The sequence below is a fragment of the Balaenoptera physalus genome (genome assembly GCF_965194825.1).
Source record: "Balaenoptera physalus genome assembly, chromosome: 4".
NCBI lineage: Eukaryota > Metazoa > Chordata > Mammalia > Artiodactyla > Balaenopteridae > Balaenoptera > Balaenoptera physalus.
In genome coordinates, this window is record NC_138891.1 from 75,292,723 (window position 1) to 75,308,160 (window position 15,438).

A 15,438-nucleotide genomic window follows, 5' to 3' on the forward strand; every position below is an offset into this window, starting at 1 on the left:
GGCTTGTGGGGTCCTAGGGGCCACAGCAGTGAAAGCACCGAGTCCCAACCTCTGGACTGCCAGGGAATTCCCTTGGTTGTTAACTCTAATAGAAATTTCTCAATCTTCATCTTCCTTCACCCCTCAATAGTATTAAACATTCTTGACCAAAAACTTACGTGAAATATCCCTGATTTTCTTCCTACTACTCATCTACTTATCTCCTCTCTGTACTCCTCTTGCCTTTAAAACTTCTCCTTAGGGTTCTCTCTTAGACTCTGTCCCTTCTCTTGTCATTTTATAATACTTCCTAGGTGATTTTATTTACTCTCATCGTTTCAAATACTAGTTACATGCTTATATGCTGATCACTACCAAAATCTGTATGTTCAATCCAAATTATGCTACCTTATTGCATATCTCCCTGTGTTAATGTCCCACAGGTCCCTTGAATTCAACATGTTAAATTGGGACAAATCCAAAACTTCCTTTATGATCCCCATAAAGACGTTCATTCGTATCTACACAGTTGTGCCAGCTGGAAATCTGGGTGTTCCCCTTGTCCCTTCTCTCTCACTCTCATTCTCATTTCACATCTGATAAGTCAGGTCCCGTCGTTTCAACCTAATCACTATTGAATCCTGTGTCTTTGTTTAATGAATCCTGTGTCTTTAACAAACTACCCTTTTCATTTGTATGACAGCTAAAAGCAGAGTCCCAGTGGGTCATTGTCTTTTTCTTCAAGGAGGTATATTTTTCTTATATTAGGTAATGGATTTGGGATGGAGAGGAATCGCCTTTTTTACTTCCCCATCCTTTTCAGTGGATTTTCAGAGTGCTTTGCGTTTAGAAGGTACTGAGCAATTGTGTTGAACTGAAATAAAAGGATGTGAAACTGTTCAAAAAGTAGCTTAATTTTATTTTATTTTTTCATTTTAAAACTATGTTTAATTTTCACATATTTAATTTTATATATTATTTTGTTTTTATTAAAATACAAATAAATGCTTAACATTTAAAAATAAATGAAGAAAGAAAATCAGTGAAGAATAGAACAGTCTCTGTGGCTTCCAAGGTTCTTGTCATTTCTCTACATATAATATTGATCGGAACCTCTGTTCTCAAAATACAGGGTTTAGTCTACCTGGGTCTAACCATGGAAACAGACTTTTTTAACTGAATTCAATGTTGGTGAAAAAGTAGTTTAATTTTAAAAGCTTCTACACATCTTCCTTAAGTCTGATAAAGAAGGGTTAAGAAATGTGTGTTATAGTAATGAAGAGTTAGGAATTGAAGCAGTCATTGTTAAGATACCTAGGAGGTGATGAACCTCAAATTAAATAGAATAATGCCACTTACATATAGTTCAGTTAATCAACTGTATTTATAGACTATCAGCTTCTAGCGCTAATTTCAATAAAATGTTAACAAGATCAGAATACACACAATTTGTTGAGTGGTGGAGTTGCTGAAGGACTGAAGAAGAAATTAACTTTTTCATGGCTTATTTTTCTGTGTATTAGTCTTTTGGACCATCATCTCTAATTCATAGAACACAGAATATTAGTATGATATAATCAGATATGTGGTATATTCCCACTTTAACAACTAGGTTTTATTCATATTAACAGGTAAATCTTCTATTAAATTTATACATTTTAAATGGGAGCAAACCATGAGTGTTAGAAGTACTACATAATAACTATAAGGAAGTAGAGAGAAGAAAGGAGAGGAAACGAAAGATGTTCACTCACAGAGCTTTTTATGCTAGCCACCAGATGGCACAGTGGTTCCGCATCAGCTGGTTGCACTGACTAAAGGGGGAAGGATGAAAGAGGGACAGTGCAACCAGCTGTTCCAAGAATGGATTGCTCTTCAGTTGGTTCTTTGTAACCTCAGATGTCTGTTTTCTGTAGTAAAAGCAGGCCAGCAGTTTATAATTACATATTTGAATTTGTTTCTTTTGAAGCTGGCTTTATGCTACTACCAAATGAACCACGTCAGTATCCCTTTTGTGATTTTTGTGAGAAGGTTAACTCTTTAGATACAAGCATCAAAAATATTCAAAACACTAAAAATTAAACATAAAACATTACTGTACTGTGGAATATGAGGATACACGTTCATTTTATTTAATGAATGATGCTACTGAAATTATACTCTTAAAAATTCATTGATAGTCATTAAATGACTGATATAAATAACTTAGATATGACCAAAATGAGGAATACCTTTAATAATATGAGGGACTAAACAAAAATAAGGGACATGAGGCATAATCTTTGATTGCTTTGAAATGAAGATTTTGTTTTTCTCAGTTGTAGATAGTTTATTTGAAGTTTAATAAACATTCTCCGCACAGTTCACGTATCCATTTGAAGAATATATATAGTCCTAGAACCAGAGGAAGTGAACTATAACTGAGTTGTAATGTTTTTATAGCATGCTAATAGCCTTATCTAGTAATGAAAGCTTGGTGTAGAGAACCTAGATTAAAGGGGAAAATAAAAAATGGTGAATTATGGAATATCTGGGTACTTTGGGGAAATATTTAATTTAGGTTATGTGACACACTAGGCCTTTTGTGGATTGGTACAGAGTGTAAATAAATATTCAGGTTATGAAGCTACAGGACAAAATAGACCAAGAATAAGGTTTTTTAAAAATTTAGATATTATTGATATATAACATTAGTTTTAGGTGTACAATATAATTTTTTTTGTATGTTGCAAAATGATCACAATAAGTCTAGTTAACATGCATTACTGGGCTTCTCTGGTGGCACAGTGGTTAAGAATCCGCCTGCCAATTCAGGGGACACGGGTTCGAGCCCTGGTCCCGGAAGATCCCACATGCCACGGAGCAACTAAGCCCGTGTGCCACAACTACTGAGCCTGTGCTCTAGAGCCCACGAGCCACAACTCCCGAGACCGCATGCCACAGCTACTGAAGCCTGAGCGCCTAGAGCCCATGCTCCGCAACAAGAGAAGCCACTGCAGGGAGAAGCCCCTGCAGTGAGAAGCCCGCGCACTGCAACGAAGAGTAGCCCCCACTCGCCACAACTAGAGAAAGCCCGTGCACAGCAACGAAGACCCAACGCATCCAAAAATAAATAAATAAAATAAAAAAAAACATGCATCACTACACTGTTACACTTTGTTTTTCTTATGATGAGAACTTTTAAGATCTACTCTCTTAGCAACTTTCAAATGTACAATATTATCAACTATAGTCACTATGCTATAAATAACATTCCCAGTACTGACTTATTATATAACTGCAAGTTTGTGTCTTTTGATCATCTTCACCCATTTTGTTCACCTCCCACCCCCACCACTGGCAGCCACTAATCTGTTCTCTCTATGAGTTTTGGGGTTTTTTTTGTTTTTATTTTTAGATTCCATATATAAGTGAAGAAATAAGTTTTGAGGACAAGAACAGTTCAAGACAGCTAAGCTCTATGTTAAATATCTAAAACAGATGAGGAACTCTTTGGGAAATTATTTTTGGGCAGAGTCCAGGGGCATTGGGATTCCTCTGGCCCCAAAAAGCTGTTTAAGCCTGAAGCCTGGGGAAAACATGAGCGCCAGACTGGAAATCTCTGCCTTTTCAAGTACCAGTGGAACTGAAAGAAATAGCTTTGCTGTGACATAGGGCTGGAAGTAGGGCAAAAATCCAATGGGTTGGGTTTCTAGAGAAGAATCCTTCCCCTAGATGTGGGTTTTAGAAATTACTGAAATGAGAATTCAAATGGTACTGTCAGTTTTAACATGACAGAATACATGTATAATTATCATAACTTTGGGTTGGCGGTTTAGAGGTTGACAACCTTTGTCTTCTTGAGATTAGTGACCATATGAAACCAAAAGGACGTGAGCAGTTTTCACTTAATATTAATAAACAGTGTTGTTTGCTAGCCTTAGAATGGAAGAAAAATACAGGAAAAAGAAGTAACATATACTCAGTCATGGGATCAGTTCTTTATTTCCAAGCACTTTGAAGAAATGAGATTAGAAGGGCACCCAACTTCCAAGCACTTTGAAGAAATGAGATTAGAAGGGCACCCAACATTGAGTTTATCCCTGAGGCATCCTCCTACTTGCTCTCCAGTAATAATAGCTACTAGAATCTTATAGTCAATATGGGCATTTTGTTGTGTGTTTGTATAAGAGAGTATCTTTATCTTCATCTCTTTTCATTTGTCATTCAGATCAACCTAAGTCTTTAAAAAATTTTGTTCTATTGGTTGTGTCAGCTCTCTCTTGATTTTGCTTTTGATGTCCATGTTATAAAGGTTGCCAGTTGTCTTATACTTTCCATTTCCTAGATGCTGGTTAGCTGAAATTTTACCAAATAAGCTCTGTGATTCAGGGATAGTAGAGAAAATAAATGTTTAATATCGTTTGCATCTTATAGTTTAAAGTTAAAACTTTAGAGTAGATGAGTTTAAAGAGAATTCTTTTTTTTTTTTTTTTTTTCCACACACACACACTGTATTTTATTTTTACAAGAGATAAATAGACTGACACCAAGCATTGTACATGGATGACTACAACAAAAGCAAGAATGATTGCAATTACCAAACATGAAACACACTCATACTATGTCATAATACTGACATTCAGTCCAGTAATCCTCCACTGTAACAGCTCCTTTACTTTGCAGTGAAAATTGATTTGTATATTCTTTGCCTCTGAGTCCTTGTGGGATTTTTTTTTTTTTAATTCAGACAGAAAGTCACAAAAATTATACTCATCCTCATCAGTTCACTCAGTCCCATGTAATTAATTGTTTTTTTTTTATCTTGATCTTTTGTTAGCACTTTTATGAGTTCATCAGTTTTTCATCAGAGTAAAGAGAATTCTTAATGTAAGTTACAAAATAAAAAATGAAGCCCATATATCAAAAAGATACATCAACGTAGGTGAAGCTTTAATATCTTTTCATAAGTATAAGGAACCTTAAAATATTGGAAACAAAGTATCAATAAGATACTGCATTTTCTATGAACCACGGTAACAGAACATTTCTGATAAATAGAAAAAGGGGGCAGGAGGTAAAGAAACTCACTTTCAGTAAGGCTAATGATACAGGTCCCAAATAAATCTTTCCAGTGGTAAGACTTGCAATGAGCACTTTGCCGCATGCCTATCTGGGGTGGGGGAGTGGGAGTGGGAGTGGGGTGTCATACTCATCAAAAACAGGATCTCCATTTTGGAAGCCCAAAGAATCAAAGACATAACATGTCCCACCAGATTGAGGAGGCACTATTTGACCTGGAGACCTTTTTTAGTTTATTCTAGAACCATAAAACTGGATTTTCTTTGTTTAGTATTGAATTAAGTTATAAAATATTTTTATTTATAATTATATTTATAGTATATTTGTTTCATATTTATGTAATTTTATACATATATAATGATTTTATATTTGAAATATTGTATAGTAATTTATGGGGGATTATACTTGCTTTGAAGAACTCTGGTAAAGTCCTATGGATATGAAATATGGGGGATTAAATAGCTCTATTTGTTAACCTATAAATTTTACTTCTGAAGTAAGTTTGAAGCATTTGTAAAAAAGTATGTGTCTACAGCTTATTTATTTATTTATTTATTTATTTATTTATTTATTTATTTTTGGCTGCGTTGGGTCTTCGTTGCTGCACGCAGGCTTTCTCTAGTTGCGGTGAGCGGGGGCTACTCTTCGTTGTGGTGCACGGGCTTCTCATTGCGGTGGCTTCTCTTGTTGCAGAGCACGGGCTCTAAGCACGTGTGCTTCAGTAGTTGTGGCGCTCAGGCTCAGTAGTTGTGGCTCGCGGGCTCTAGAGTGCAGGCTCAGTAGTTGTGGCGCACAGACTTAGTTGCTCCATGGCATGTGGGATCTTCCCGGACCAGGGCTGAAACCCACGTCCCCTGCATTGGCTGGCAGATTCTTAACCATTGTGCCACCAGGGAAGTCCCTACAGCTATTTTTTAAACTGTACAGTTAACTTCCTGAAATTTCTTCTAATTTTCACTGACTTTGGCCCTTTCTGATCTTTTTGAAACAGTGATCACATGGAAAGTGTGTGTGGCTATTTAATGAAGTACACCAACCTTGTCACTGGGTGGCAATACAGGTAAGTGTGATTATTCTGTCACATCTCTCTCCCAAGAGACCAGAAATGGGGCTGATAATTTTATATTCTGATATTACTTCAGTACAAATATGGCTGGGAAGCATGTTAGAGAAAGATTTACCATGTTTTTTCTAAAAGTCTGATGACTTTCTTCTCCTTTTTAAGGGGTAGGAGGAGTTAACATCTGTCCAAATTGCAGCCTCCAAATGCCTCAGAAGTTAGAATCATTTGTCCACTTGCCTTATGCATACTTGCAGTGGTGAGGCTTTTAGGGTGGTTTGGAGACAGCAAAGAGATTTGTATTAGGTACCTGTTCAGGATTCTCAAAAGTTCTCTGGGACCTTGGAGAGTTTAAATAACCAGCCGAAGGTCAAACAAGCACTCAATAAGTAGCAAAGCCAGCTATTTTGAATACTGTGTGGAATTGGTAGTTGTAGGGCAGGGGATTAAACTTCTTTTTTTATTGTGGTAAAGTAAACATAACATAAAATTTACCATTTTAAACATTTTTTAGTATACAGTTCAGTGGCATTAAATACATGCACATTGTTGTGCAGCTATCACCTTCATTCATCTCAGAACTTTTTGCATCTTCTCAGACTAAAACTCTGTACCCATTAAACAATATTTCCACATTTCCCCCTGCCCTGAGTCCTTGGCAACCACTATTCTACTTTCTGTCTCTATGAATTTGACTACTCTAGGTACCTTAATAAAAGTGGAATCATACAATATTTGTCCTTTTGTGATTGGCTTATTTCACTTAGTATAATGTCCTCAAGGTTCACCTATGTAGCGTGTGTCAGGATTCCTAGCTTTTTAGGGCTGAATCGTAGTCCCTTGTATGTATATACCACATTTTGTTTATCCAGTTATCTGTCGGTGGACATTTGGGTTACTTCTACCTTTTGGCTAATCGTGAATAATGCTGCTGTGAGCACTGGTGTACAAAATATCTGTTGGAGTTCCTGCTCTCATTCTTTTGTGTATATACCCAGAAATGGAATTGCTGGATCACATGGTAATTCTGTGTTTAACTTTTTGGCGAATCACCATATTGTTTTCCATAGCAGCTGCACCATTTTACATTCCCACCAGCAATGCACAGGGGTTGCAATTTCTGTACATCTTCCCAACACTTGTTACTTTCCGTTTTATGTGGGTTTTTTTGTTTTGTTTTGTTTTTTTTAATAATAGCCATCCTAATGGGTGTTAAGTGGTATCTCATTGTGGTTTTTAAATTTACAAGCGTTAAAGGTAGAATTTGAACCCAAATAGTTCTGACTCCAAAGTCTATGTTCTTGGCATTATAACATGCTGCTTCTTATTCACATGTCATTTGGAGACCTCTGCTTTTGGCTAGGTCAAAAGCATGTTGGAATAACTGGAGCTGAATTTTCATTTTACCTTAAACAACTAGAAAATGGGACATAGTATATGAAAGAATGGTTTTCAGACTTTCAAAAAATAGTTGAAGCACTATGATGAACATGTGATTTATTAAAAGAGAAGGCAGTTTGGGCCATGTTTAGTTTGAAGTAACAGTAGGGCTTTCAAATAGGAGTGATATGCAGGAAGTTGGAGGTCATATGAGAGGTCAAAGCTGGATGTGAAAACATAGAAGGGAATCATTCCTGTTGAAGTGAAAAGGGTAGTTCTCTAAGGTTCTCAGTTTTTATTTTTTTTTAAAAAGAACGAAGTCAAGGGAGCCTTTTCATTTTGCATTTTCCCACCTCAGTTTTTATGTAATTTTTTAAAAGCTTATACATTTAAATGACATATAAAATATTTTTTAAAAAAATTTATGTCACTCTGCTTTTAGCACTATTCTTTGTTCTCTTTTTAAAAAGGGAAATAGGTTAACTTTTCTCCCCCATGCCATTCAACAACTTTCATTCATATTATATTATTGAGAAAGTCTCAGAAGTGGAACAGAGTCAGAAAGCTCCAAAATATACCCAAGCTTATAAGATTTAATATATGTTAATGATGGCATTTCAGGTCAGTGGCAACTTGAGACCATGGGGAGAAGGGGCAGGTGTTTGTATCATTGCGTGAGGGAGCCTTCCAAAAAGATCCATTGGCCACTGGTTGCCTGAGGAGTTAGCTAAGAGATCCAAGCCAAAGTTCCAGCTTAGGGAGGGGCACTGCCTCTGCCCATGCGATCCCTCCAGCTGTCTAAGAGGCCAGTTTTAGCAGCAGCAGGAAGTGGGGATGAAGACAACCCATCCCTGTTTGCCACTGAGAACACAGAATCTTTTACCAACTTGCCCCATCAGAGAGGTCTCAGCTTGTCAACTTGATTGCTGCAAGACCACTTTAGAAAAAACTTCCATTTTCTGCCAACCTGGCTGGAGGCTTGTGGCACAGCAGAGATATACTGGGTTCTCAGCATGGAATGTGCAGATTGAATGATAAAAGAGGAACAGAAAGGTTAAGACCACGTTTAAGGACCTTAGGCTTAGAGCTCAGTTCCTTTGGCAGGCCTAGCCACTTTGTCCCTGTGCTGCAGATAAAGCTTAAGTAACAAAAGCACTGCACCTGTGCCAGATATTCAAGGCAGTTTCCCTGCAGTCCATTTCTGTTTGACTAAGGGCAACTTAGAGCAGCTTGGAGAAATCCAGCATGGGCGTACTCTATAAATAACTGCTTGCTTTGGAATGTAGTGCCCTAGGAATGAGCAAGACCCTCTCTTGAACCCACTTCCTTTCACTTTCAACTCTAATTCCTGAAGATGAGATCACTTCCCAGTTGGCTTAGAAGTTCTATACATGCTCAGCACTGAAGTCTAGGATGGTCAGAGCAAAGCACATGGGTGCCTTTCCATCCAGAATCTTCACTAAAGTTGATTTTTGCCATCATAAGACATACTTCCAAGTCAGAATATTTTTTAGATTAAAGTTCCATTTGATGATACTTCACCTTAAGTTGTGGGCTATTCTGAAGATTAGTCATTTTCTCAAACTGACAGTCTTTGTTGTTTTGAAATTGCAAAAAATAAACAATTATTTAATTTTCCTTTTAACAACTTAGGTGACTTTTCTGCATGTAAAGATAGATGCTGAATCTTAAGTCTTTGTTTCTGCATTTCTTTAGCTTCTTGGTTAGGCCAACTTGATAAAACTACTATAATCAAGAGTCTCATACCCTTCTGGGCAAAATAGCTTTATTAAGTTTTCTCACTATGTGGATTGACTCTCTGTCCCCAATCTACACATCTTGTAAAATATCTCCAGAGAAGTGGTGAAGGAAGAACATTTGGATTAATTCATGTATGATGAAAGACAGCCCAAAGTGCTCTGTTATTGCCAGTGGGTCCATAATATCATCTTGGTGTTAGAAAGATATTCAGTTATTGGCTCATTTCTATCATTTTACCAATCCCTCCTTTTGTATATTTAGGTGAGTACCTCCCATGTTGTAAATTTGTGGTAATGCTTTTGGGATAAGAAATATGTGTTCACAGCAAACTTGAGATTTCCAAACACGTTATTCTCTAAATTTTCTTTGAAGTGACTGCTTGTAAGAGAAGGGACCAGTCTTTTTCCTTTGACTGTTTGAAATGAATTGTGCTTATTGCTTAGAACAGTCGGAAGAGATTTCTTTCTTTTCTTGTTTCCTTCGTTCGTTCCTTTCCTTATTTCTTGTTTGTTTGTTCATTTGTTCCTTTGTTCACAGCTTTATTGAGATGTAGTGCCCATTTGAGGTGTACACCTCAATGGTTTTTAGTATATTCAAGAGACTGCTTTCTTGCCAACAGACCCCTTACATTTGCTTGCTGAATTTTTTGTAGTAGATGCATGACTTAGTCTGTTCAGGCTGCAATAACAAAATGTCACCGACTGGATAGCTTATAAACAACAGAAATTTATTTCTCACAGTTCCGGAGGTTGGAAGTCCATGATTATGGTGGCAGCATGGTCAGGAAAGGGTCCTCTTTTGGATCACAGACTTCTCATTGTATTCTCACATGGCTGTAAAGGGCCAAGGGAGCTCTCTTGGGTCTCTCTCTTTTTCTTGTTTTCTGGCCGCACTGCGCGGCTTGCGGAGATCTTAGTTCCCCAACCAGTGACTGAACCCCTGCCCATGGCAGTGAAAGTGCCGAGTCCTAACTGCTGGACCACCAGGGAAGTCCCTTGGGTCTCTTTTATAAAGGCACTGATCCCATTCATGAGGGTGTTACACCCTTATGACCTGATCACTTCCCAAAGGCCCCATCTCTTAATATCATTACCTTAGGGGTTAGGATTTCCACATGTGAATTTTGGTGGGGACACATTCAGACCATGGCAGATTACTAAGGACACTTTATATGTTTTAGGAATTTAAGATGATTTCAGTGGCTATTTTTGTGTTAATTAAAATAATCCCTTCAAATCTTAGGGAAAATAATGTTAAACAGCCCTTTTAAAAATAGGCAAAAATGGGGCTTCCCTGGTGGTGCAGTGGTTGAGAATCTGCCTGCCAATGCAGGGGACACGGGTTCGAGCCCTGGTCTGGGAAGATCCCACGTGCCGCGGAGCAGCTGGGCCCGTGAGCCACAATTACTGAGCCTGCGCGTCTGGAGCCTGTGCTCCGCAACAAGAGAGGCCGTGACAGTGAGAGGCCAGCGCACCGCGATGAAGAGTGGCCCCCGCTCGCCGCAACTAGAGAAAGCCCTCGCACAGAAACGAAGACCCAACACAGCCATAAATAAATAAATAAATACTTTAAAAAAATAGGCAAAAATGTGAGGGGCAGTTCACTAAGTAGAACTACAGATGGTCAATAAACACATGAAAAAATGTTTAACTCCTCTAGTAATTAAAGAAATGGAGGTTTAAAGCTCTCAAAGATATTAAAATTAATTTATCAAATATCATCAGAATATGTGAACATAATTTTTAAAATCACAAGCATGCTAAAAGACGAATGAGAAAAACAATAGTCTTGCTTTCCCGTCTCCCTTTTCAGGCATCCGCTTTCGACTTGTGTTTTCTTCTTATCGTTTCTTTTTCTTTCCCTGAATAAAAGGCTGATTCCATTCTCTTCCAGTTTGGTATGGTTGATATGGTTGCCATGTTGCTTAAGACAATATCTTCTAGGAACTTGAACTGGATCAAATTGTCTACCTGACTCTATTACAGAACACACTAACATGTAGGATGCCAAATTGCTCTAAACCCGAACATTAATTTTTTGAAATAAAACTTTTTAGGTTTTTTTCCCTAAAGAAAAGAACTATTGCACTACTTAAATTGGAATCTGAATTAACATATTTCCTAAAGTAGTTAATCTAAAACCAAATCAGAACATCAAATTCTTTTCCAAAGTATATCAGTATTTCATCATTTAGTTTCAAGTTCCTTGTTTCTGCATCTCCAGTTGCAGCTTTTTCATTTTTAAAGAGGATAAGTAATCTTTAGTTGTAACCTATTTAATGTTACGTTCACAAAATCTTAATACCTTGGCATTATTCTTATTGTTTATTTCACTGATTAAATCTTAAATCAGATTCATTTCTTACCTAGCATTTGTTGACTTCAGAGCTCATGCTTTGATTTGTTTCCAGTGACTTTTAAATAAAAATTCTCACTACCATTTGTCTTGGGCAACTTACCCTCCCTGTTAATGAATTCTGGAGAGAAATCTTCCTCTGAAAGGATACTATATCTTTGTTCCTTTTTGCATTGTCTAGTATACCTCTTCCCTATTAAATGCCTCTTTCACAGCTGAAGGTTTTATATCTTTTATTAAACTCATTCAATTTTTCAGTAACATTTACTGCTAGGAAATTCAATCTAGTGTTTCCAAGTACTTCTTGAGATGCTTTTGAATTTTATTTAATAGCAAAAACTCAAAAGTGTGTGATTAAAATTTGGTTTGCTTTAGTTTGACTAGGGGAAATATTTTAAAATTGTGACCTTTTTTAAAATCATTACAGGTTTTTTGTTTTAAACAATGAAGCTGGGCTATTGGAGTACTTTGTGAATGAACAGTCTAGAAATCAAAAACCCAGAGGTACTTTGCAGCTTGCAGGAGCTGTAATATCACCCAGTGATGAGGACTCTCACACCTTCACTGTAAATGCTGCCAGTGGGGAACAGTATAAACTCAGAGGTATGACTGAAATATGAGAATTAATAGTGTGATTTTCTTCTTCCTTGAGAAGTTGGTATACTTCCCTGCTTTCATTGAGGTTTTGGAAATAGAAACTGCCGTCATTGATGACATAGACACAATATTTTAAACCTTGGAATTGCTTTAAGGATTTATGAAATCTGTTTTAATTAATGACTTTTTTTAAGTGGCACAGTGAACAAGTCTGTTTAAAATTGGGCCCTCTAAAAATTTGTGTAGAGGAAATCCTGATTACTGAAAACTCTGAAAACATAGACTTCTTTAAATTTTTTTTATGTCTTCCATGGATTTGTATTTTACCCCCTTTCTTGATTTGGTTGGTATGCTCTCTTTGTGGTTTTTAGTGACTAATGTACATAATTGAGATTTATTAAAATGCTCGTATTCATTAAAATAAAGTATAACTTCTGATTAGATACATTTAATTTGTATATATAAAGTTTCTGTTTTTTATTTAATTAATACACATAAAGTATAACAATAACCCTAATTGAGCATGCTTCTAGAGATCTGAAAGAATATACTGAGGATACATTAAATGCTTAATAAAGGTTATTTCTTTAAGGAAGAGCATATTTTTATGAGAAAGTTAAGACATGTCATATACCCACCTAGCTGCATGTAATTTATCCTCCTAATGAAATAGCCACATCCAGCTATGGTGTTACCTAACAAGGTTGATGCTTTGGCCTCTTTCCTACCTCCCTCTGGTCAGGGACATTTGCTCTAGGGAGAGTAAGACCAATCCCTGATTTTCAGTGATCTATTCTTCATGCTATAGACAATTAATTGTATTCTAAAAATAAATATAAAAGTGAATAACTTGTAGATACTTTTTATCAGCCACAGATGCTAAAGAGCGACAACATTGGGTTAGCAGACTTCAGATATGTACACAACACCACACTGAAGCTATTGGCAAGGTATGTGGATTCATATACGATATTAATGCACAAAAATGGGAAAAGATTTTTAACTTTTTTTTTATATTTTAAAATTGAGGTAGTATTCACATACCATAAAATTTATCCTTTTAAAGTGTACAATTTCATGGTTTTTAGTATATTCACAAGATTGTACAACTGTTGCAACTATCTGATTCCTGAACATTTTCATCACCTTCCAAAAAAACCCATATCCATCAGTAGTCACTCCCTAGTCCCCTCTTCCCAGTCCCCTGACAAACACTAATATAATTTCTGTTTCATTGGATTTGTTTATTCTGGACATTTCATATAAGTGGAATCATACAATATGTGCTTTTTTGGTCTGGCTTCTTACAATAAGCACAGTGTTTTCAAGGTTCATCCATGTCATTGCATGTATCATACTTTATTCCTTTTTAAGGCCAAATAGTACTCTATTGTATGGATGTACCACATTTTGTTTATTCACCAGCTGATGGACATTTGGATTGTTTTATTTTTTTTCGCCATGCCAAGTGGCTTGTGGGATCTTAGTTCCCCAACCAGAGATTGAACCCGGGCCCATGACAGTGAAAGCGCTGAGTCCTAACCACTGGACCACCAGGGAGTTCCCTGGATTGCTTACATTTTGTGGCTGTTATGAATAATACTTCTATGAATACTTGTGTTCAAGTTTTTGTGTAAACACATGATTTCAGTTCTCTAGGTTATTCCTAGGAGTAGAATTACTGGGTTATATGGTAGTTCTCTGTTTAACTATTTGAGGAACTGCCAAACTGTTTTTCAAAGCAGTCAGACTATTTCATGTTCTCACCAGCAATACATGAGGGTTCCAATTTCTCCACATCCTTACCAATACTTGTTGCTGTCCTTTTTTACAATTATTATGGCCATCCTAATGCATGTGAAGTAGAATTTCATTGTGGTTTTGATTTCATTTCTCTAATGACTAATAATGTTGAGCATCTTCTCATGTGCTTACAGACCATTTGTGTATCTCCTTTGAGGTGTTTTATTTTTTAAGATGAAAAGGAGGGTCTCAGTACTTGAAATCTGAGGTTAGAAATGTCTAAAAAATAATATAGGGAAGCATAGTTAAAGGATTCCATACCTACTTTTCTTTTTCTTCCTAGTGGTTTTTCCCCATAGCTAAATTTTTTAAAGTTGTGATTTAGGCCTATAGTCTGAAATCCAGCATAAAAGCTTTATTTGTGCTGCAAGATTCTAAGCATTGGCAGTGACCAGAAAGTGCTAGTTTGTTTCAAAGGTACTTGAATGTTACATTAGAACATTTATTATATTGAGTATTGCTGAGTATATTTTTTGCTTCAATCATGATGTTTAAAGATCTGAAATTAGAAATTTCTTGTTATTCTAATACATTCTAACGTGGATAAAAAAAGTTCTTGACAGCACACACCTGGAATTAATTTTCTAACTACGTTACCAGTTTACTATGGGATGTGTGAAATACTTAAACTTTGAAGGATTTAAACTTTATCATCTTCAGAGCTATTCTTGTAGTCAATTTTGAGGTTAATTTTATTTTTAAAACTGTGTGTAAAAGACTCTAGTTTAGTATAGGTTGAGGGTTAACCTAAAGTTTAAAAAAGGAATGATTTTCTTTGTTTGTCTGATAGAATAATCCTCCTCTGAAATCACGGAGCTTCTCACTTGCATCTAGTGGTAATTCTCCTATATCCCAGAGGAGACCCAGTCAAAATGCCATTTCCTTTTTTAATGTTGGACATTCCAAACTACAATCAGTGAGCAAAAGAACTAACTTACCTCCAGACCATCTTGTGGAAGTCAGAGAAGTAAGTATGAATTGAAATCAAGTTAAAATGTATAAAATAATCTTAACTGCTTGGTTTTGACACACAAAAATTTTAAATCCTGTGTCTTCTGGGGCCCTCAATGTTTAAGTATTAAAGAGTCCCTGATTCTTTAGGTGTCCTAAGTTTCCTCAAGTCTGTCAACTAGGTTCTGTGTACACTGTCATCTTTCAAAAGTCTGCATCTTTCATTTCTCAAGTAAGAGTACAGACTCCATTAATGTAAAATTTATGATCAAAAGGGTTATTAAGCCTAGTGGAAAGACTATATGGTCAAACAACTGACTATTTTCTTTAACTGGTACATGTAAATGGAGAATTTCACACACACACACACAAATAGAATAGTTAAATCCTTGATGTTGCCTTATCTCACCATTTTCTTCATTCTCTTTCAAACTGCATACCAAATAATTCTAGTTAATAAAGGATGCAGTTGTTAGGTTCTTAATAGTCCG

The 15,438-nt window shown here is 36.4% G+C and overlaps 1 protein-coding gene across 2 annotated transcripts in view; it reads left to right on the top strand.

Annotated features, from left to right (window-relative positions):
* Positions 1 to 15,438, top strand: part of OSBPL11 (oxysterol binding protein like 11) — a 100,880-nt gene that overhangs the window by 22,669 nt on the left and 62,773 nt on the right. For both annotated transcript variants that reach the window (XM_082458606.1, XM_082458605.1), the window contains exons 2-5: positions 6,032 to 6,100; positions 12,024 to 12,199; positions 13,064 to 13,143; positions 14,787 to 14,963. In XM_082458606.1, the coding sequence (XP_082314732.1) occupies positions 6,032 to 6,100; positions 12,024 to 12,199; positions 13,064 to 13,143; positions 14,787 to 14,963 (502 nt within the window). The remainder of the gene's footprint in view (positions 1 to 6,031; positions 6,101 to 12,023; positions 12,200 to 13,063; positions 13,144 to 14,786; positions 14,964 to 15,438) is intronic.